Source organism: Sciurus carolinensis, chromosome 1, assembly GCF_902686445.1.
Source record: "Sciurus carolinensis chromosome 1, mSciCar1.2, whole genome shotgun sequence".
In the NCBI taxonomy this organism is placed as follows: Eukaryota; Metazoa; Chordata; class Mammalia; order Rodentia; family Sciuridae; genus Sciurus; species Sciurus carolinensis.
In genome coordinates this window covers 46,583,608-46,608,239 of record NC_062213.1, presented here as the reverse complement: position 1 = coordinate 46,608,239, position 24,632 = coordinate 46,583,608, and the positions used below count along the sequence as shown (strand labels likewise).

Sequence of the window (24,632 nt, the reverse complement as noted above, 5' to 3'; positions counted from 1 at the left end):
GTAATGCTTTTTCAGTGGGGAGAGGGGTCACTAGGGAAGGAAGCCAGGGCCTCACACATGCTCAGTAAGTGTTCTTCCACTGACTGACACCCCCACTGCCAAGAAGAAAACTTTTTAAATTTATTTTTATTGGATCTTTTTAGTTATATAAGACAATAAAATATACTATGACATAATTACAAAAGCATGGAATATACTTTGTTCTAATTCAGTATTCCCACTTCCAGTCCCTTCCTCCTACGCCCTGTTCCCCTCTCTTTACTAATCTTTCTGCTATTTACTTGTACTTTTTTTTAAAATTAATATCTTGTGAATGTATATGATGGTGAGATTTACTATGGTATATTTATATATGTACATAGAAAAGTTAGGTCAGATTCATTCCACTGACTCCCTCTCTTGTCTTCCCACCCTTTCCTTCATTCCCTTTGTCTACACCTCTGATCTTCTATTTTTTATCCCCCTCCCCACTTATTTTGGATTAGCTTCTGCATATCAGAGAAAACGTTTGACCTTTGGTTTTTTGTGGTTTATTTCACTTAGCATGATAGTCTCCAGCTCCATCCATTTACCAGCAAATGCATAAAGTCATTCTTATTTATAGCTGAGTAATACTCCTCTGTGTGTACATACCACATTTTCTGTATTTATTCATCTGTTGAGGGGCATCTAGGTTGGTTCCCTAGCTTAGTTATTATGAATTGTGCTGTCATAAACATTGATATGGTTGTAACATTGTTGTAGGCTGATTTTAAATCCTTTGATATACACCAAGGAGTGGGATAGCTGGGTCACATGGTGGTTTCATTACTAGTTTTTTGAGGAATCTCCATACTGCTTTAAGAAGAAAATTTTTAATGTTGACTTTAGAAATTATGTTTAGAATGAAATGCCCTATTCAGTCATGTAGCAAATGCAAATACATTCTACAGAGGAATAAAACACTGCATGCTTGGTAGGCTTTTAATTCCTAAAAAAATTTATATAACATTCTCTAATGTTCAATACACTATCTTTCTCATTTCCAAAAATGAACTGGAAGAAATAGTAATTTCATTGAAAAGGGGACACTGCAAGCAAAGGAATGAAATAAGAAAGAATGATAAATATCTACGTTTTAAAGTTATATGGGTTGAGTCCTGATCCAAAAATCTGAAATCTGAAGTGTTCTGAAATCCAAAACATTTTGAGTGCTGACATGACTTTTGTAGCATTTTGGATTTTGGATTTTTTGGATTAGGGATGTTCAACCAGTAAAAAGTCTATGCAAATATTTCAAAATCTGAAACAACTCTAGTTCTGAGCACTTCATTTAAGAAATACTCAACCCATGGATGTATTCTCCTAGGTGCATCCAAATTCTTTACAAAAACAACTGTGTCATAAAATCTGAAAACCAAAAGAAATGTAATATAACACTGTGGGAAACTACTCCCCTAAAATGGAAAGTAACATTCCATGGTCAAACAGGTAGTAAAAAATCTTAACTCTTCCAGGCCCAACAATACTTGATAGCAGATTTTCTCTGACTATGAAGAGATTCACTTAACAATGTTGGAGAAACTCACCCAAAGTCCAGGAAAAGGAGCCATGGTTTTCACTTCTTTTTCACATTTGTTTGTTTGTTTGTTTATTCTTACAGAAAAAAAGAAAAAAGAAACACACTTTACAACAGCAACTGGAGGAAAGAAAAGTGCAAAAGCAACACAAATTCCTCTGTATCCCCCCCTAAAAAAATAAAAACCAACCAAACAAAAACCCACAGAACTACTCTCAAAAGAAGAGAGGGTAGGACTGAGTATGTATAGCCATGGGAGAGCACTTGGCTAGCATGCATAAGGCCCTGGGTTCTAGCACCACAAAGAAAGAAAGGGAAGTAGGAAGGAAAGAGGAAAAGACCAAGTGTGCAGTCATCTGCAGAAGGCTTTCTTTGCTTTCCCTGTATGCTCAAGGCCATGAGTTTGATACCCAGCAAGGTCAAAAGACCTCCCAAAACAAAACAAAACAAAAAACTGCAAGAAGAATGTACTCCCTTTGAAGAGCTATTTAAGAGATATCATTCCTCATCTATTCTAAACCTCTCAGTCATCATAAAAATGAAACCCAAAACAGCTGAGCACAAAGCCTCAACCAGAATTGTCTCCTTTTCTCCAAAACGGAAGGATTAGGGTTTCTATTTGGATCACTTCCCAAATAGTGGTATATCGCCCTCTGGCATAGTTATGAACATTCATCCTGCTAACTTTTTTCTCCAATATCTATAGCCATATGGTAAATCTTGCAAAATTTTAGCAGAATGCTCTACCCTAAAAGTTTCACATTCCTGGAAAAAGTTTACATGATCCTTGGAAATAAACAGGAAGTCAAGAGCATCATCCCACACCAAAGGGAAACGTTACCATACATTGAATATGTAATTGTTGAATGAAGTTTACCCTCCTGCTCCAATGTTTCCTCAGCCTTCATTCTTGTACATCTAACTGCCTATTTGACATCTCCACTGTAATGATGAATAAAAATGTTTCAAACTCAATACATCTAAAATAGCTTTGATTTCCACAGCCCTCCCCCAACACGTCACATTCTCCTGTTTGTCTACCTCAGACAAAAGCACAACCTTGTACCTAACTACTTATGCCGTTCTTGGAAACTTGTAACTCCTTTCTTTTCCACTGATTCAAGCCATCAGCAAGTCCTGATGTTCTGTGTTTAAAATAATCCTGAATCCACCCATATCTCAATGCTTTCGTCACTTCTGTCCTAGGTCAGACCACCACCACCTCTTACTGATTTGAAGTCCTCTTGATTAGTCTCATGACTTAATCATTAGTATCTTCTCATCTTCACCCCATAAATTCATTCCCTATATACCCACCAAGGTGATCTTCTTAAAAAGTAAAATGAGTCCTGTCTCTCCTTTGTTCCAAAACCTCCATTCCCTATTATCCTTTGTCCCTTTTTCTGATGGTGGCCTACAAAGTTCATCTGGTCTCCCCTGGTCTACTCCTCTGATTGCTTTACCACAGTTCCTATAGGTCCTCACCCTAATCCCCAATCCTCCTTGTTTTTAGAACAACAGGGCTATACTTACCATCCCCATTGCCTGGAACACTCTTCCCGTACATCTTCAGTGCCTGACTCTGACTCATTTTTCAGAGCAATGCTATCCCTGGGATGTCTTTCCTGAACTCCCATCTGAAACACTCCCATTTTGCCCAGTTAGTCTGTATCCTTGACCCTGTTTTATTTTCTTCATTCTGAAATTACAATGCTTAGTATCTCTCATAAAAATGTAAGCTCCCCAGCATCTGGCATAGTATAATAGACACTCAAATATTTGAAAGGAAGACAGAATGAATGAAACATTTCTTGATTAATGTTTTAAAGATGCTGGATAAAGCCAGAAGGAAATGTGGCCATTATAAAGCAGAATAAAAGAATCCTGGAGCCTGATGCCTACAGAATAATGGAAAAGGATTCTAATAGAAAATGGGCTTGTCACCCTCCTGGAAAGATGAAAGCAGATACACTTCATCAATGTTCAGGTCCTGTTTTCCCTTCATGAAGATGTGGCCTCATGAAAGAAATTTTGATTAAGAACCAGTTTGAAAAAAATTCCTTTAAATGAAGCACTAGCATTAGCTTAGCACAAAATTAAGCTTCTCATATGCAGCAAGACCCTGACTTCTGAGAATTATAGCTGGTACACACCCTCCTGAGGCCTTAAAGGAGCTTCAGGAAGCAGCTCTCAAATATACTGCATCTCTCTTGCTCATTGTGACAACCTGGCTCCAAGGGTCTCAGAATCCTTGGCAAACAGCATGAAAATTTAATCTAGCCTCACAGCACACTATATGCATGTTATGGGTCCTTGGGTCTATATCATTTCTTCTTAACAATTCACAGCCAATCTTAAATTCTTCCAATTTACTGTAAGACTCCAATAGATATTCAAGACTCTAAATTAGTAAAAGGATAGTCTAATGTAGAATATAATTCTAAGTGAACTAAGACTTCACAACCACTTAAATTTTATCTCCAGGTGTGGAGTGTAAGGGGTCACCAAACATATACCTCATTTATTGCAGCATTTCTAAGAAAGCACAAAGCACATATTAAATAACTTATCTCTCAAACCAGTAAAATTTATTTTATTATTTCAGTCACTGAAGACATTTCCTCAAGCAATTTCAAATTTATGCTTTTTAAAAAGTGAAATAAAGGTGGAAAAGATATGGCAGTGCATTCTAAAACACAATTATACTTCATTGAAATCCTAAATATAATGAAATATTAAACTCCTCATTGATGTTAAAAACTGCCTCAAGGCAATTTTGCACTTAAAGCAAAGGTATATTAGAATATTAACATTAGATGCAAACAAAGATTTCTTCAATTTTTAAAAAAGGCCTTTAATATAAACATTTATAAACAATTCTCAGTAAAGTAACTAATGAGCTCCAATAACACAAAGTTTGAAAGACATGTTTTGCCTTTATCTTCTTTGTTCTTTTTTGAAGCTTTTGAAATGTTTGATTTCTTCTTTTTTGAAGTATTTTCTTCCCCTTGATTCTGTGTTGTTATTGTCTCCTAGTTTTCATCCCATCTGGCTGGCACCTAGGTTCATCTTCCTCTATCTAGTCTTTAAACATGGTGGTTTTTCAAAGCTTTGCTGAGGCTCTCTTCTACTCCTACTTTACCCTTTCCTCTCTAGGTGATCTTGCATGAGCCTCCCAGTGCATATCAGGCTGTGGTACACAGGAAAAATGACAACATTTGTATGGCTACTCAGATCCGGAGGTCAATGGTATGAAGGTTTTAATCAACATCTTAGCACATGTATGTTCCACTACAAGACATCCCAGCACACTGTGAAACCCTGTGAAACCCTAAATCAATATGCATCTATTTGGCTACCACCAAAATTCAACTGCCATATCTCATTTTGGATATTTGAAAGCATTGAAAATGTACCCATGTCTAAAACTAAGCTCATAATGTACTCTACAAAACTTGTTCTCCTGTTAAAACCTTCATACCATTGATCTATGATCTATGTCTTAGTGTGTGTAAGCATGCCATAGTCTTATGTATAAGTCAAAATTCTAGGAGATATCCTTGACACCTTCTTCTTACTCTCATGTGAGGTTCATCATCAAGCCCCTTTCAGTCTACCTCCTTAACATCCTCCCTCAGTTCGCCATTTATACCACCGAGTCCAAGCTGCCATCAAAATTCACTAAATTTGCCAAGGAAGTCATCTCTCCTCATCTACTCTAGTGAAACCTGGAATTCATTATCTAATCTATAGAGTGATTTTTAAAAAGCATAAAAATCTAACCCAGTCATCCCTTTGCTTAAAGGAAAATTCCTTAGCATGACTAACAATGCCCTAGATGGATTTATTTGTACTTATTATTCTGGTCATCTGTTACTGCAGAATGAATTACCCAAAATTTCAATGGTTTAAAAGACTAATTTAATATTAGCACTCATGATTCTGTGGGTTGTTCAGCCTCAGTTGGGTATTATTCCCTATGGCCTCTTAGCAGTTGCAGTTAAGAATTTGGCTAGTGCTTGAGTTACTTGAAGGCTCAACTGAGCTGGTATGCAAGATGGCATCTTCACCTACACATCCTGAGTGTTAGTTTGGCATCTTTCTCTCCATGTATCCTCTGCATGTGGCTGGTTTTAGATTCCTCAACGCATGAAAGGCTCAGGATATTTCATTTCTTACATGACAAGTTACTTTTTCCAGAATGCTCTTCGTGAGAAAGTTGAAAGCAAAAACTGTAAGACCTCTTCTGACTCAGCCTCCAAGGTCATTCCATCTTCTACCTTATTCTACAGCTCAAAATCAAGTCATACTTTCAATCCAGATTCAAAGGGAGAAAGTGAAAAAGGCATGAATATCTGAAAGCATAGTTCTTTTGAGGAGAAAGAGAGTCTTTGAAGAATGTCAGTCTTACCTTTCTCTCCAATCCATTCTACAGCACATTCCCTATGTGGCTTCCACCTTAGCCAATGGGACTTCCTTCATACTCCATCCTGCCATACTCCATCTTGCCAAGGTTTTGCACTTTCTTTGCATAGAATGTTCATCCAATATCCCTTTTGCCAAATTAATTCCTGCTTAAGTTTCAGATCTTGATCAAGCCTCAGGAAAGTCTTCCCTGACTCCTAACTAGGTTAGATCATTATATATACCCTCACAGTACTGGACAAATTTCCAGCATGGTCCTCATTTTGCATTGATTTGGGGATTATGGAATTAATGTTTCAATATCCCCCATTGCACTGAAAGAAAAGACAAGTATGTTTTCCCCCCACTAACACAGAGATTGACTAGTGCTCAACTATTTATATGTGGAATGAATAGAAAAAGAGACTAAGACAACCAAACTATCTTCCGCTATACAACAAAGTACTTTTTTCCTTATGAATTACAGTGAAGTATATAATTACATTTCCATACTCAGTACCATGCATAGATAATTAGACAACACCAAATATAAAACATTTTTACAGAGGAAACCAGTGCAAAGGTCATTTTTTTTTGCATATCTTGCCTATAATATGATTTAGATGTACAAAAGAATCAACTATATACCCAAATGGTGCACAATTTGTGATATTTTTATTCTAATTTTTTCTCAAATGAGCATAAATTTGTCCTTGATTCTAATTTATAAGCCTAAGCAACAGCAGGCAGGTATACCAAAGGGAGCACTATCATCAGGAGAAAGGTGATTGCCTACTCTATTCAGGGATCCAGTGCTGACAGTGGACCCACCACAAACCACACACATGTGATCCTTCTTGGGTTAAAACCTGATGCACAATGCTAACTCTCCTTACTACAATATTAATAAGTTCCCCCCCCCCAAAAAAAAAACACTAAACAAGTTTCAACCCAGAATGGAATATTTCACCTTGAGGGTGAGAACTAATATTTATGTTTCTTAGAAAGTGACACAAAGAGCAATGAATAAGATTGGAGAAAATGTTCACTAGTTGTGGCTCTTAACTTGTTTTTAATATAAGTTTTAGTAATTATAAATGGTATTATAAACTAAAAGTTTGTTATCAAAAGGAACATTCTATTTCTGGTTTTCTGAATTCCAACTCTGAACTCCAATGTTTTCAGCATTAACTTCTAATCTAGTGACAGAATTAGAATTTTTCTTAGAATCAGAATCAATTCAGTCATGCATTTATTTATCTTTTCTCCCCTGCTACAACATAAGCTCCATGAGGGACGTGGTTGGTCAGTCTTATTCCACCTAGAGCAATGTGCTGCCCAATAAATTATTGAATGAATGGATAGCAGCTGTCTTCAATAATTAGATCTGGTATATTACTCAGAATATTTATGAAGAACTTATTTGTTATTCATCAAGAAAAGATATTATATCAAAAATGGAAACAAAATGGCTTTACTTCTCATTTATGCTTCTGGTTTCATAGCTTTATATCATATGAAGTTAGTGACTAATTATTCAACCTCATTCACCAAGTAAGAAAAAATTCATCCTATCATAAGGCAGAATGAACTTTTTTCTAAACCATTGTTATTTCTCTGTTGTTAGAACAAAATTACTTTTTCTCAGTAGCTGAAAGTGGAAATTCTACTTACTGTGTACTTTGAGGAGTTTGTTCAGGTTAAAGAAATCTATGGAAAATAATACCAAAGTCCACAAGTGGGTCCATGAATATTCCTGTTTTTTGTAATAATATCACCACTAGTTGATTATAAATACAAAAATATGGGTCTGAGAAAGTGCATGAAAATAGGTTCTAGATCAGTTACTTAAATCCAAACTTATTCATTGTCAAATATCTTGTCTTAAAAGGTTGACTTAATTAAGTAGAAACATTCACAAAGAAATTAACAAATCAGGATTGGGAGTAGTATATCTTAGTGACAGCATTTGCCTAGCATGCAAGAGACCTTGGGTTCAATCCTAAGCACCACAGAAAAGAAATTAATGAATAACAATTTATATAACAGGAAAATATTAAAATCAATTTGGCCCACTACAAGAAATCCCCCTACCTGATGTCCTCTGATACAAATTTAATTAATGCTGACCAACAGACATGACTTTGGAGTTTTTCGTGGGGAAGTTTCTGTTCCATTTTGCACCTTACTTCTCAAGCCATCAATCACACTGAATTATTCATAGCTAAACATCTTTGTCCTTTGTCTTGCATCTTGTTAAGTTTTGATTAAGATCCAGATAGTTAATTTTCAAGTTATAATGTGTGAGATGGAAATTTTAAATACTAGACAAGTTCAACCTGCTCTAAGGCTACTCCAATTCAGACTTGAACATAGAAAAAGTTGTGTTACAAGAAATGTGACCTGCCTGTATTTTCAAAAGCATTACCTTTTGCCTCCTTGGTTTTTTTAAACTTCACTCACATTCAGCAAAAATAGAGGATGCTCTTAAGTTATATTTGCAAGTGCCATATTTGATGATCTTCCCAAGTCCTGCCTTCCATTCTCTATAACTCTGGACTCCACCTTATTTCTCCTAGAGTAATCATCCAAAAGGATTAGAACAAAGACAGATCTTTTACATAAATTGAATAGTTTGGAAAACAGATCCCCCTTTCTTCAGACCTCATTTGATCAAATCATTTATTTTATAACGAGAAGAAAATGGAAATATATGCAGTATTAACTTGAGTTACTTTTTAGAAGTTATTTTCAACCTCACCCAGATATGCATCAAAAATATCCCATCTTCCCTTATATCAGAAGTAAGCTTCTTCCTTCTTATTCACAATTAAAGCTAACACATACTCCTTACAAGCAGGAGTAATACTGAAGGGCAGGAATTTCAGACATATTAGAAATATTGATTAATTATATTCATTTTGGCAGGGCAATTTCCTGATTGAACAAAGTGCTGGTGGGGTGAATGTAAGAGATGCATATTTTCAACCTCAAGTCCTTTCAAGGACAGATGCCAAGGTGAGCAGTATTGCCCGGTTTCTCAGCAACCTGAAAGGATTTGTGAATGATTGTGAAAGATTTGCACCACCTCGCCGCTGCACTGAGGGGCTGTTCTGAAAACAGCAACGTACAGCTTGGGAAATTCATGTCACATCCTGTACCCCTGGGTAAGAAGTGGTGAAATGCACACACACTCCACCAGCAGCAGCAGCAGGAAAGCCCTGCGGCGAAGCTATCTGACAGGCAGACACTGCTTGAGAGGCATGGTCAGCATCCTCCTCCCCAGCTCCAGTGAGAGACTCGCCTCCACCTCTAAGCTAGAGCTCCCACGTCTTTATATTCTAGGCTTTTCCTTGCCAAGCAGAAAGGTCTACACTGGCCTTACCTCTGGGGCTGCTTTCTTGCAAGTACGGCGGGGCGGTGGGAGTGACATTTCCAGAATGGGATGCTGACAGCAGAGGCGAGCGTTCGTCCACCCCATCCGCAGCCATGACTGCAGCAGCTGCGGGGCTGAAGGGAGGCTGAGCCCAGGTTGCGGCTTCAGTGGAGGTGGCGGCTAGCGCTGCTGCCGCTGCTGCCGCCTCCGGGAGGGCCCGGGATGTGTCACAAGGCAGGAGGCGGGGGGAGGGGAGGGTGCGGGACGGAGAGGCGGGGGAAGGGAAGCACGCCGGGAGGCTTGCAGGGGGAGGGGAGGGGAGGCAGAAAGAAAGAGTCCGGGAGAGGAGGAGGAGGGGAAGAAGTGGAGAATCAGGAGCTCAGCCAGCCTGAGAAAAAGGAGCAAATTAGAACTGATTGGGAAATGCGGGAAAAGAGAGGGGCCAAGTAACCAGGCGGAGGGTAAATGAGATTGGGGGATGACAAGTCTTTTTCTCCAGGGAAAAGGTGGATAAAGAGCAGCTTGAAAGGGGCTAAGAGAAAAGGCCTATGACTTGATTACAGGAGAACTGGAGCAAACACAGATATCAAGTTTAGCTCCTCTAGGGAGGAGGAGGAACTGACTCTGCTGTCAAACTTTGCAGCAATTATATAAAGCTTATTGCTAAGGTTATCAATTTCTTCTTGAGGGGTTCTTCCTTTTTTAGGAGATACTTGTTCTACTTCAGTTGTCTAAGAGAAAGCAGATTTTTGCATGAGTGTTGGCATTCCCTACTTCCTTTGGCAATTGTTTCTAACAAGGAGTGTTGGCATTACCCATTTGGCACTCTATCTATTAACAGTACCTTATTAAAGTTATCATATGTGTTGTCTTTTCACAAATTTCATCTTACAAAACAGGTTGCCATTTTAGTTTTGTTTTTGTACTGTATTGTTCCTGATATATGTATAATAACGAGATCTATGCAAATAAAACAAGTTTTTAAAGATAATGTTTTAAAATAATCTTTTGCTCATCAAAAGTTGAAAAAAAAAAGCTCCTCATAGTTTTTACCTTGTTTTCTTATTTTTTTTCCTTTATTTTTAAGCCCCACCCACACCCCACCCCAGCCTTTGAGTTGTTTTTCCTATTATTCTAAAATGGTTTATATAAATGCAAAAACAAAACGAAGCTTTGAACATGCCAAATAAAAATGTAATAGAAAAACAGTTCTGCAATGATTCTTTTAAGCCACTCAAGAAATATGTATTACTTGCTTACTGGGTCTACATAGATATCTGGACCATGGTCTCAGTCCTCAAGATACCTGACAGGTACTACAGTTGAAAATCAAAAATGAGGCTGGTAGTCTTAGCTATAGATTTCAATTGGCATGAGGAGAAACAGACTTTAGACATTTGAAACTACTTCTCATATTACATTAAAAAGGGTCCTCATTTTACTCTCTGAAGACATACTATTTATTCCAGAAAATCCATTTAGACATCAGCTGTAAATCCTATGAGAAAAATTAAAGAATGGTGTTTTCTCTTATGCAGCATCTTTTGTGGGATAGTCGCATGAAGATACAAGGATCCCCATATGATGTAACTCAAGGGCACAGTATAGGTCTCTGAAACCTGGTAAGTGAAAGAGCCAGAGGTAGCACTCCCTCCAGTCATGTCTGTAATTTACAACATGAACAGCAACATTTTTACAGTTGCAGACTAGAGGCTATTGAATTAAATTATAAGAATCAACAGATTGCTTTGGGTGGGTGTCCCCAAAGATCTCTATTTAAAAGTTTAGTCCCTAGGGTGGCATTGGGAGTTGGGCCTTCATGGGAAATCCGTAGGACATTGAGGACAGACCCTGAAAGGCAGTGTGGGATTCCAGTCTCTCGGTCTCTCTCTCTGTTTTTTGGATCATGATGTGACCTCCTGCCATTGCCACCTGTGGCCTTCACCAAAAGCTAAACCCAGGGGCAATCCAATCTTCGATTTGAATCTGCAAACTGTAAGCTAAATGAACTTCTCTTTATAAGTTAATTGCCTCAGGTATTTGGCTATCATGATGTGAAGGTGACTAATACAATCTAGTAGTCTATCATGTCACTCATTGTACTCCACTGTAACAGAATATTTGTCTTTGCATTACCCCATCTAACCTTCCCTCCCAACTGACTTTATGAGGTCAAAAACTATATGTGTCTTATTCGTCATGATGTCTATAGTATGTAGCATAATGCCTAGCACATTATTGCCAAATAAACAAACTAATGAGTGAGTGCACAAATCTCCCAGAGTCCCAGAATCTTATTAAAATTCCTTGGCATGAAAAAGTTTAAGAGCATTTCAAGCAAGGTTTTTGTTTTCTTTTTTTAGAAAAAGAGCCTCATGTTGTTCAGGCTGGCACCCTGAGTTCTTGGGCTTAAGGGATCATCCTGCCTCAGCCTCAGGTGCACACCACCATGCCCAGTTCATTTCATGACTTTTTGATGAAGAAGACAGTGTTGCCATTTGACTCACCAACATTTTTATTGTTCCATGTTTTGTTGTTCTACACCTGTTTCTCTTGCCCAGATAATGATTTGTACATTTTTTCCCCTTCTTTCTATAGCTTCTCTATCCATACTAGAACTCATCCCAAGCTAATAGCAGTTACTCTGACACTATAAAATGTAGTGGATATACTAAGGTTATATTTTCAATCATGGCAAGTTCCACAAAAAGTAAAAACAAAACAAAACAAAAAAGTTTTATTAAATTCATTCTAATTTAAATTCTAGCTTAAAACCATAATACTATGGTTTATGGCTACTAGATACACAATAGATAACATGAAAGCAATTAAAGGTGGAAAAATGTGATAGATGTGACCTTGATTGAGAACCAAGACCTAGACATTAGAGGGTTCTTTGGCTTCCACCATCACCCACATTCGGGCCACATTTGGGACACTTCAGTGGTTCTTAGATGTCCTTTCTCTATTTAAGGAAGTCTCCAAGTCACTGCCCTGGATTTCTCAGAGGTCTTCAGGAGGGTATTGCATCCATCCTTGATTTGAATTTTATCCTAAGCCTGTTCTTACATTGAGAATCTGTTACTACGTGAAAGATGTTTTGGACCCTCTATATTTTCTCTAAATTTGATTACCAACTGAAAGCTTCTTTAGTTCACCTTTGTGGAAGGCAAAACAATGCCTCCCCAAAGATATCCACAATCTAATCCCAGAATCTGTGAATATTTCATTTTGCATTCAAAAGGGATTTTTCAGGTATGATTATAGTGTTCAGACCTGTGGATGAGAAATTTATCCTGGATGATCCATATAGACCAAACCTAATCAGATGAGTCTTTAAAAGCTGAGAACCCATCCCCAGCTGTGAACCCCCAGAGATTCACAGAAGGATAGATTTGAAGTGTGAGGGGGACTAAACTTACTATTGCTGGCTTAGAAGATGGAGGAAAGGGACCAATGAATAAATGTCCTCCACAAACTGGGAATGGCCTTCAGCTGATAGCAGCAAGAACATGTGAGTTTCAGCCTACAACCACAAAGAACTCAATTTTGCAAATAATCTGAAAGAGCAAGAAAACAGACCTTCCCCTAGAACCCTGCTAACATGATGATTTTACCAAGTGAGAGCCATATTTTACTTCTGATGCACAGAACTAATGAATGTACATTGTTTAAGCTGCTAAATTTGTGGTAATTTTTTAATGGCATCAGTAGAAAATGCAACCTTTCTGTTACAATACCTTATTAAACACAGCTAAAAGAAGCAAGTTATCACTTTTTATAAAATTCTCCATGGAAATTAATTTACTAAAATCAGTAAGTTCATCAGTACATTTTCTGCCACAGAAACCCTTAACTGGACCACCTGTTTTCTAGCTTCCAGTATCATTTCCTTCTGGCTCTTCGAACTTCACTATCTCCTCTCCTTGCCTTCTAGCACTGGCCTGATAGCTGTCCATAAAGACAATGCCATTTATTTTAGATTTTTTTAGAGCAATACCAGTTTCTGTTACATTTATCTATTAGTTTGTCCTTTCAGTACTAATTTCTGTTAAATTATCTGTTGCTTGGTACTTTCAGTACCACATTCTGTTTATGGATTGCTTTGTAAGAATCCATTATCCTAATACTTAGTGGATTAAAAAAACAATGTATTTTTATTCTCAATTATGAGGGCTGACCAGGTAGTTTTTTGCCAAGTCTTGCCTGCAGAGACTCTCTTAGTCAGACTGTTCAGCCAGTGGATCAGCTGGGGCCTGGACTCAGCTGAGAAGGCTAGTTGACTAAACCTCCCTTCAAATGCATTTGCATCCTGGGCTTCTTCATTGCATGGCAGTCTCAGGATAGGGTCCCTGGAGTGCAAAAACAGAGGCTGCAGGTCTCATAAGTCCAAAGTTTGGAATATGCCCAAGGTTACATTTGCCACACTTTGTCTTGGGCAAAGTAAGTCATAGGACCAGTTCATATTCAAGCAGCAGAAAGATAAATTCAGTCTCTTGATGGAAGGTGTGACAATGCCACATGCAGAGAGGTATAGTACAGAGAGGTAGGATTCATGAGGGGCTTGCATAGTCAACTATTGTAGATGCAAATGACATTTCATGCAAAGAAAGTATAGAGAAAGAAAAAGGGGAGTTACTCATGGGACACCATGGTTTGGGGAAGAAGTTTAATACAAACTTCTAAAGTTCATCTGAGAAGTGTATGTTTAGGAATATCTGTGCAATATAAAGTATATGTTCTTCTAAAGGTTATATCTGCTTCCCTGTCAAAATGCAGCTTCTGGGGCTGGGATTATGACTGAGTGGCAGAGCACTTGCCTAGCATGTGTGAGGCATTGAGTTTGAGTCTCAGTACTGCATATAAATAAATAAAATAAAGGTCCATTGACAACTAAAAATTTTTTTTAAAAAATGCAGCTTCTACTTTATAATCCTGACATTTCTTTTTCTTATGTGATGGAGGGAATTTCGTCTCGGTAAAGTTTAAATATAAATTTATATTTGAATCTACTACCTCTGAGTAGTAGAGTTAAGTTAGCATAAACACTCTACATGCTATTTGTCTAATTAGTCTATAAAACAGAGATAACATACCTCCCTCTTGAGGTGTTTATGACTACTCAGTAAGGAAATATATGGAATGTACCACCAGTGCTTAACACATAGATTTACATGAACTTTTTTTAACCACATTCTCTTTTTAATTCTATTTAAAGTAAAATCAGGGAATAAGCATCATTAAAGCAGAACACAGTGAACTTGAATATGTTTATATTTTTAGCCTATTAATGTATTTATACTTACCGTACAGATATATGGTGGGATCTCAGTGGGCAGCCTTCATGATTAATGCAAAAACTCTAGTTTGTCATAGCAGGCCTAAGTGGTTATATTCAACGTGAAGATTCCTTGGTCTTTCAGAAATACCTATTAAGAAGTCTTGAAGGACATTGTCAAGTCCAAGGAATCAGAATTCTAGATTTCACAGGGATCTAGCTTTCACAAAAAAGGTGAGCTATGCCCCTTCATTATATTCATACCTTGGAAAGGCAAGAAATCTGTTCTTACATTAGGGAAACTGCCCAGGGGAATAGCTTTACCCTTAGCCCCAAAGGATTCCATCTACTTTTCCAGCACAGTTACAATCCTAAGAGAATAAAGTCATGTCAGGAGTCAAAAAGGGTGCAACATTTTGCAGAAATAGTAGAAAGGTTCAAAAACTAAACTGCAGTCACAGAAATCCCAGGAAGGAGGACAGAGGGCTAGAGATAGTCCACAGCCTGGAGCAGCAGCAAAGTATCCTAGGAAGTGATTCAAGAAGGCTAAGGTAAAGGTGTGAAGTGAACCAGTGGCTATTAGAAGAAATCCATTACCTCAAGACTTATGGGAAAAGGCAAGGCTACATGATTCCCTCTCACTTAAGCAATTTTTTCCCAGAGGGATACTGGATTTCTGTTGGCGCTAATGTTGCAGGAAATTGCTGGATAGTTCAAGTTTCTGGTCTTGCTGGTCCAGAGTTCAGTGCTTTGTTGTTTTGCCAGTCCCTCAAAGTTCCATATGCATGCTAGGTTGGAATTATTTTTTCTCTGTTCTATTTTTGTGATAATTTTTAACCATGTTCACATCACTTAAAAATAGTTGTCATTCTATTTGACATGCATATGTGAACAAAGACTACTTGTTTCCATCTTAGCATTGAAGGTAGCACACACACATAGCTGGTGCTTAATAAAATTTTTTAAAATTAATTAGTCCTAGCTTGCAGCTTCTATCAGTTTTATCAGCAAAATGGGGTAGCTGCCCTATGTCTCACAGGATGTTAATAAGAGTAAAATAAGATTTAAAACTCTTTAAGAACTCCCCAACATGAGGGTGTGTGGTGGGGTCGGGGCGGAGTGGAGGCAGGGAGGGAGGGAGGGAGAGAGGGAGAGAAAGGAGTGCAATGAAAAAGTAGAATGCAAAGTTACATAGAAGATATATAAATGGAAGTTGTTGATCTAAAACACAGCTAAGGTCTAAAGATGAGGACCAAGAATAAGTACCCTATACTAAGTCAGTAGAACTGGCTTTTAGATAAACACAATTATTCTAATACTTAAAGCAGAAGAATGAGAAAAAAGGAAAAAGGGGAATTATTGGAGTCACAATTTGCCTGTTTAAAAGTTACTGCTGTGACTTTCTCCTGTCCTCCTCCTAAAAGCCAGGTGAGAAAGACTCTGAAGGAGTCATTTGCAAAGTCTAGGAGTATTTGGGAAAAAGGAAAACTAGCATCTCATTTTCTAGTTGTACATCAAGTTAGGACACAGGTTATGGGTGTCCTCTTAAACGTTATGATCTTCTCAAAGTTTATGTGAACAAGGAAAAAGTGAAAAATGATGGCTGGGTAATCAGAGAGGCCCGTGGGGTAGCTCAGCTATCATTTCTGCTTTGTTGAGAACACGTGAATTTCCAGCAGGCCAAGTGAGTAACAAAAATACAGTTGGGCTCATGCCATCGTGCTGATACCACCCAGCTAACCACTGGGTGAAGAATAATCAGCAACAAGAGTCCATTGTGGGGCATGGTGGCACATGCCTGTAATCCCAGCGACTTGGGAGGATGAGGCAGAAGGATCTTAAGTTCTTGCCAGCCACAGTGGCTTAGCAACTCTTTTTAGAATAAAAAATAAAAAGGGCTGGAAATGTAGTTTGGTGGTAGACCACCCCTGGGTTTAATCCCCAGTACTGCAAAACAAAACAACAGAAATTCCATGGAATATACCGGTAAATGTAGAGCTGAAGAGAGCTGGGAGAGTTGAAGCAGGACTCTTGAAAGAACTCAAAATTGGGTTTCCTCTAGAAGTCAAGTATGTGAGTACCTGCCATCAAGAGGGCATTATCCATAGCCGATATTGGTCAAGAATTAGTGTCAAATAGCAAAAGAAAGGTTGTCATAGTGCCCAGTGAATTCTTTTAACTCCTTCTGGAGTTTCCCCACTGGAAAAGCTAGAATCTAGAAGAAGACTGAAGAAGCTCAGAATCAGAGGCAAAATGTACTCATGTCCCCAAGGTAGGAAATGAGAGAAGAAAAAGAAGAGTATATCTCTTTCTGACTTCAGATCTCTCCAGTCACAAGGCTTGCAAGTGATCAAATCAGAAATCTTTGATTAAGAAATTGGATTTTTAGGACTAGGGAATTTTTTTTTGGCACTGGGCATTGAACTCTGGGCCACTCGACCACTGAGCCACATCTGGCCTCCGGAGCTGCTGGGATCACAGACATGGGCCACTGCAGGTCTACCACCAGACAGGTCTAGGGGATTTTTAATCACCAAAACCGACCAGGAATTAGAGTTTTCCTAAGATATGATGATGTTATAAACTATTTGCTACAGAAGGCAAGGGGAATTTTAAAATGGTTCTGTTAGGGCAATATTTGGAGAAAACTATAAACAGCTCTAACTTGTACCTTGAAAAAAAGTTTGAAAATAAACTATGGAAATAGATATGTAAGTAGGAGGGTAGGTAGGAATACACATGTCATGCTCTCCTTGATTCAGACATTTCTGACTAATAAATATAAATATTTGGAATTAAATGCTGGGGCTACAAAAAAGAAGCAATATTGAGAGAAACTATTCCTTCTTATGAAGGCAGTAAATACCAATGCAAGAAGAGATTGGGAAGATTGCCAGTATACATTGAAAATAAGACCATTTGTTATGTCACCATTGTAACAATTCATTTTGGTCAAAATCACTTTTGCCTGTGTATGAGGAAAATACTTCAGCATAGTAACTTCATGACATCTTAATTTATAGAGAACCTAAACTGCTAGATTTGGTATGTAATTAAGTACTACAGCTGCTGCCTTGAAAGGTGTCAATCAGGTAGTTTCACTATCCCAAACAAATTTCTCTGAGAAATATGTGCGTGTTTGTATGTTTAAGTGTTCAAAGAGTTTTTAAGAAGTAATCCGATTCTTTATTGAAGGTTTTAACCTTCTGAATAGTGTGTTCTTTCTACTAACAAAGTGTGATTTTGATGTTAATATTTTTACCACTTAAGTCTCTGTGCTAATGTTTCCAAACTAATGGTCTCAACTAGAATAGCTTTACGTTTGGTTATTAATTTAACTCAGTATATTCTTAGGATCTTTAGAAACATTTGGAAATTAAGCTCAGACAATTGGAAATTAGTGGAGGTGGTACAAAATACTCTTTTCCTGTTTAATAAAAAGAGTAAATACACTGAATTGTGTCTCCCCACTTCCACCCAAAATTCATATGTTGAGCCTAATCTCTGATGTGAATGTATCTGGAGACAGGCCATTTAGAAGGTTATTAGATCAGTGAGTCATAATCAGTGTCCTTATGAGAAGAGAGGACAGTTTGTTCATTCAGTCCTTCTACAAGCATGCCTTCAATGTCACACAAGGACACTATGAGAAGGTGGCCACCTACAAGTCAGGAAGCAAGTCCTGACCAGTCAGCAACCAAACCCTGCTGGATCATGATCTTGAACTTCCAGCCACTGGAACTGTGAGACAATTTCTACTGTTTAATCTATGTAGTCTGTGATATTTTGCTATGGCAGCACAAGCAGAATAAAATAAATTACTTTGTGCTTGTGTGTGTGTGTGTATGTGTGTGAATTTTACCAGGAATTGAACCCAGGGGTGCTCTACCACTGAGCTACGCTTCCAGCCCTTTTTGCATTTTTATTTTGTGACAGAGTCTTGCTAAGTTGCCTAGGGCTATTCTTGAGCTTGAGATCCTCCTGCCTCAGTCTCCCAACTGGCTAAAATTATTTAAAGATTTTTTTTAGATTTTGATAGACCTTTATTTTATTCATTTATTTATATGTAGTGCTGAGAATCAAACCCAGTGCCTCATACATGCTAGGCAAGTGCTCTACCACTGAGTCACAACCCCAGCTTCTAAAATTACTTTTTTAAAAAGCCTTTTGGTCCTTGAAGACATACGTATATACCTACATATGTACACATGTCATAGAGAAACTGAGACCATAAAAGCCGTTGATAAATGTCCAAACACATCTTATTAGAAGAAACTTCCTTTTCCTATGACTTCAGAAACCAATTGGGTAAGAAAAATAACTGCTACCTCTTTTAAAATTGGAATTCCTAGCACTTCCTCGGGTGACATATAGAACATCTGGTTTTACTTTTTGTTTTTTGATTCTATCTTGTCTGACTGACCCTTACGTACATTATTTTTCAAATTAATTTTATCCTTACTGATTCCGAATATTATTTAACATTTTTATGTATCATTAATATTGGCAATTTATTCCACTGGGGGAGTTTGTCTTTTTGTTGTAACTTAAAATTTTTAATTACAATTCTCTTTTTAAATTGTTTAGTCAATAAAAACTTATTCTTTCTCTTGGGAACCACAATAAACTACATTTTCCAGCCATCATTGGTAGAATCATTGATAGGGGTAGTATCTCTGGATTCTGTCCAGTGGAAGGTCAGGATCCTCTATGCTCTCTCCTTCTCTAAGCTAGGTAGCAGCAGCTGACCCTCAACGAGATGGAACACACTTGTCGAAAATGACATAAATAGGAAGGATCTTGGGACATTAAGTTACCTACTTATGGAGAACTGCCCACTAAGAACAGTAATTTTGAAGGATTTGGTGAACAAGAAATACTTTATGTGTTAAGCCACTGAAATTTGGGGGGATTTATCAGTTACAGCAGGAAGTGGGTTTCCTTACTAAGAAATATGTAGAGAGTTATAAAGAATTTATCTTCATATATTCACTGCTGTGTGGAGAAATGTAAGATGTTATTCTCTGATTGCAGTGACCCAGGGCCTTCCTGGTATTGAGACTGATCTACTCTTCTGAATTCTTTCCTGAAGTTAATAATTCCAAGAACAAGACATATTGGACCCAAATCTCTCTCTCACTCCTTTTCTGAAAGACTGCAACACCTGCCTTACAAAAGCTCATCAAACTTGCAGTTTCTGTAACATATAAAACCTTGTTGTGGCTGGGGTCGTGGCTCAGGGGTAGAGCACTTGCCTGGCACGTGTGAGGCACTGGGTTTGATCTTAGCACCACATAAAAAAAATAAAAATTAATAAAATAAAATTATAAAAATATATTTTAAAAAACTTGTTTTCAGTTTTTCAGAAAATCTCCCTTTGAATTTTCTCCCCATTGCACAGCCTGAATCTTGGAAAACTTGGAAGTTATACTCCTATAATCAATAAGGCAAATATTTTCCTAGTTTATTGTTTGTCTCTTAATTTTGACTGTCAGAAATACTTTCCAAGCCTAATTTTACACTATATGTTTAATTTTTGTAAGGAATGAAGTTGATTTTCAACAATTCTCTGTTTCTTATTTGAATCCTTGCTACTCTTTGTGTTATGAATTCTGTGATCTAATGTATTCTGCCTCATCACTGTTTCCAAATTCTCAGGTTTCTGTATAATCTCACTTCTTTTCTACCTTTTACTCCATGTGTATTCCCCATCAGATGTGAAGGGCATTAATGGCAGTAACAATGACATGTCTCTGATCACAAATCTCAGAACACTAGCAGAGAACATTTTAAAAATGGAAGAATAAAGGGAAAAGCCCTACATTTAGAAAGGTTAAGTCAATTGGGTTTCTAAGGGAGGTAAGAGAAGGGAATAAGCAAATAATGAGATTCAGCTAATATCATTTTCATCTGACCCAAAGTGTGCTTAGAAAGGATTTATTTTTAAAAAATTTTATTAGGATTTACTTTTCACAGATCATCAAAATTTCAAGTTATTGCTGTCAATACTCTTACCTATTTTAGCATGAATGAAAAAGCATGTGTAAGAAGGGGTGCAAGAAGACTACCACCCAAATTTATAATTTATCTTACCTCTGTAAACTTGTTCACTTAAATTCTCAAAATCTTACCAAATTGAGGTACCTTCAGTAACAATCATTCTTAAAATAAAAGGTTACAGAAAAGTTGAGGCTACATTTATTAGCTATGGTCATTCATTCTGTCCTGAATAGGTTTAGTGACTTTTCACCATCTGGGATCACCACAGCTAACTAGAATCTGTAGGAGCATCCTTTTCTCTGAACCTTTTTTTCTTCCTCCTTTTGTTTGTGAGATTAGGTAGGAAGAAAGGTGTACACAATTGGGATACATGAGATTTGCTTAGTATAAGTAAAGAGAACACCTCTGGATAAAGTGTAGCACACACTTTATTTGCCTGCAGCTTATAGGAAAGAGCATGAGAAGGCAGGGCAGGGACATGAAAGGGGAGGAGAGACAATACTAAAGACAAAACCCACCTCTCATCTGCAGTTTTGACTAGGGCGGACACTCAGGTATTGATAAGGAAGTATTTTTAGCAGACTAACCTAAGGTAATGACTTGTTTTCCTTTGCCACTCATTCTTCGTTTCACGATATTAGGACCAGAAATTCACCATCATCTGCTTTAAACAATGCCTCACACTGCAACTCTTGGTGGCAAGGGTGTCTCCAAACTATTCTGTAAACTCCTATGGCACAGAATGGATTGCTAATCCTTGTTCAAAGTAACACCACTGCTGGGCACAGTGCTGCACATCTGTAACGATTTGGGAGCTAAGGTAGGAGGATCTCAAGTTTGAGAACAGCCTCAGCAATTTAGTGAGACCCTGTCTCAAAAAATAAAAAGGGTTGGGGAAGTGGCTCAGTGATAGAATGTCCCTGGGTTCAGTTCCCAGTGCTGTAAACAAAAGATAACACCAATAAACAGAGTCAGGAGTGAGTTGTTTCTTTTGCAAATAACTGCCCCATCAGTGGAGTTGGGAGAATTTTTTAAAATCTAAATTTTGAAAAATCTAAACACAAGGCTGTAATTCTTATCATGACTCTGGGATTTGATTATTTGGTTGATATTTTACTGGAAAAATAAGAAGTAAATTTCTACTTCCAAATGTACATTTCGGGAAGATAAACATTATATTTAGTGCACACTTATATTTCTTAATTTTAAAGCAGAATTTCTGCTCTTAGTTATTTTGTTTATGGATTATAAACACATATTTAGTACCTATGGTATTTCAAGAAATGTATGTAGCTCAAGAGATCTAACAGGATACAAGGCAAACAGTTTTTCTTACTGCTGAAATTGTATTAGTCAATGACATGAAGTTTTTCATAACATCATCTTAAAATACTGTTTTTCAACTTTGTGTTTTTTCTGGGTGGTTTTGCTGTTTATAATGTTCCCTTCAAGCACAGTATTGTCTAGTTGTCCCTAAGCACGAGGTGGTTATGTCTTAAACTTTGTTAAAGTGTTAGGGACTAAGTTACAGTGCTGGTTGTGAGTTCAAAATTAATAAATCAAAAACATATTTAAGGTATCTTGAAACAAGGCATTGATTGGTTGACAAAAATCACATGACAAGTCTCCCAGGAACTTAATTCTGCATTTCTTCCAGTTGCCATGATTCAGTAGTAATTCCACATAGTCCTCCACTCCCCAGCCCCCATATTGGGGACTGAACCCAGAGGCATTTTACCACTGAGCTACATTATTTTTGAGACAGGTTGTCACTAAATTGCCCAGGTTGGCCTTGAACTTGGGATCATCCTGCCTCAACATCCTAAACTGCTAGGATTGTAGGTGTGCACCATTGCATCCAGTTACTAATTCTATTTTTGGAATATTTGGAAAATGTGACCCAATCTTTGATTTGAACACTGGAATAATTTAGAATTTAAGAATGGAATCTCTTCTACAATACTAGTACTTAAGCAAAACTGTTTCTAGATTTTAATACCAAAAGTGATTAATAATTATCGAGTATCCGTATCATAAGATACATTGTGCAAAGGGAGAAATCTTGTAGATACTTGGCTAGTATTTCATAATCTAATACCATAATGTTATTGACCCGGCATACTGCACTTCTTGTAAGTTTGCAGGCAATGCATCAGCATAAAAGATTGACCTGAAATGTATATATTCTATTTTTGTCCATAACTCCATGACAAATTAACTTATATCAACTACTGTATGACAGAGTAACTTTTGTTTTTCTCAATCCAGCATATTAAACAAACAAGGTTTTTTCCATCCTTCCCACCAGTGCTTTGAAATTTCTCTTCTTACACTATCACTATTAACATAAGGAAAAACTTGTGAGTTTTTGTTTTTACTCTCTATAATTAAACATTAGGGAAATAAAACTGCAATTTTCCAATTTTTGTCAGATTAACAAGTACAGTCTTTATTGTACATCTCCTTTCCACAATGACAAAGCCTTTGTATTTCTTAGCTTAACAAAGAGTTTTTATCTACAATACTACATGGCAAAAATAAAACTATTTATTTGACCAATACATCTGAGTATTTGGCAAGCCTTTTGGCAGCTTAAAACTATAAAGTTAAAAAATTTACATGCTGCTTACAAATCTATTTTTTGTATTAAACTTTATTACCCTACATGCACCAACTGAAACGCAATGCTCTTTAGTTTTAATGCTTACCATTAATTCTTTAATACAATTGCCTCCCTACTTATATTAACTCACATTCTCTATTGACTGCAGTAAATCAGCAAGATTTTCAGAGAAGGTTCTTAGTTGGTAAGATTTTCTTAACCTCTGCATAACTATCTTCCAATTGCCTGCGAACAGAAAAAATAACTTGGCAGGGTATATGTGACTCGGTTCAAAATGATTTACCCTTAAAACTTTGTAGATACTGTTCCATGGTCTTCCGGCATTTAGAATTGCAAAAGAAAAAAGCCTAAAGGCAGACTGAATTTTGCCGCTTTATCGGTAACCTGGTTTCTCCCTGAATACATGTAAAAATTTTTCTTTATCCTTGAAAATTTAAAGTCACCAGAATATGTCTAGGCGTTGTTTCCTTTTCATTAAAATTTAAAGGAACCCTGTGAGTTTTTCCATTTGCAGACCTAGTTTGTTCTTCAACTCTGGAAAAATGTCCTCAGTTAGTTAGTTAATTATTTCAGCTTCATTTGCTTTGTCTTGTTTCAGGTATTTCTATTATGCGTAGACTGCATCTGGGGGACCACCCTTCTAATTCTCTTTTTCTCCTCTTATCTTGATTTCATCTCCCTTTTTCTCTATATCCTCTTGTTTGGCATTTACATCAGTAGTCTCATTTGGTGGCCAATCCGGCTTACACATTTTTGTTAACTCGAACTCCCTGAAACCTTCCAAGTGCTCTGACATTACTTTCTTCATCACTAAGCACAGGTCTTTAATCTCCTCTATTATACGACGCTTAATACTTTCCATATCTTGTACTTCCACCGGTATCACCGGTATATCCGCTTCAAGAGGAGGCATTTTCTCCGATTTGGTCTGTTCTTCTGAACTGCGGTATTACGACCTTGAAAAAAATAAATCGAACTTAATCCTCTATCGTAAAATTGACGTAGCCCCAAAATTCCCATTAATAATAACCCACAGTTTTACGGAAATGTGTTATTTTTCTTACCTTTCCAACAGCTCTTCTGAGCAAAGGAGATCAAAAATTAACGAAGTTCAAAACTGACGAAGCTCTTTCCAAGCACCACACAAAACTGAATAACATCCAAAATGGCTCCCGTTACGTCATCTCCCCGCGCCTCCGCGAGGGCCAATAGCGTGGCACGTAGCTGTGCGGCAGCCGGGGCTCCGGCGCGATAATCAATTAGGGGCCACCCTTCCTCGCTTCCTCGCTCGCTGCCCCGCCCATCGAGTTGGGTCACGGTAGTGCGCGTGCGCAGGGTCCCACTTAACTTTCCTCCTTATTCCAATGGCTGGGCTCAAATCTGGTGCCGCCTC

General features: G+C 37.6%; 1 protein-coding gene and 1 long non-coding RNA gene across 2 annotated transcripts in view; both read right to left on the bottom strand.

Annotated features, from left to right (window-relative positions):
• Pip4p2 (phosphatidylinositol-4,5-bisphosphate 4-phosphatase 2) overlaps positions 1-9,546 on the bottom strand; it is a 49,137-nt gene extending 39,591 nt beyond the window's left edge. Inside the window, exon 1 of the mRNA XM_047544142.1 lies at positions 9,348-9,546. Within this exon, the coding sequence (XP_047400098.1) occupies positions 9,348-9,453 (106 nt within the window). The 5' untranslated portion in view covers positions 9,454-9,546. The remainder of the gene's footprint in view (positions 1-9,347) is intronic.
• Positions 9,547-23,049: 13,503 nt separating this feature from the next.
• Positions 23,050-24,432, bottom strand: LOC124987449 (uncharacterized). The gene is made up of 2 exons (XR_007109190.1): positions 24,304-24,432; positions 23,050-24,195 (listed from the first exon to the last, which is right to left on the bottom strand). It is a non-coding gene; the product is annotated as an uncharacterized LOC124987449 (long non-coding RNA).
• Between the last annotated feature and the right edge of the window lie 200 nt (positions 24,433-24,632).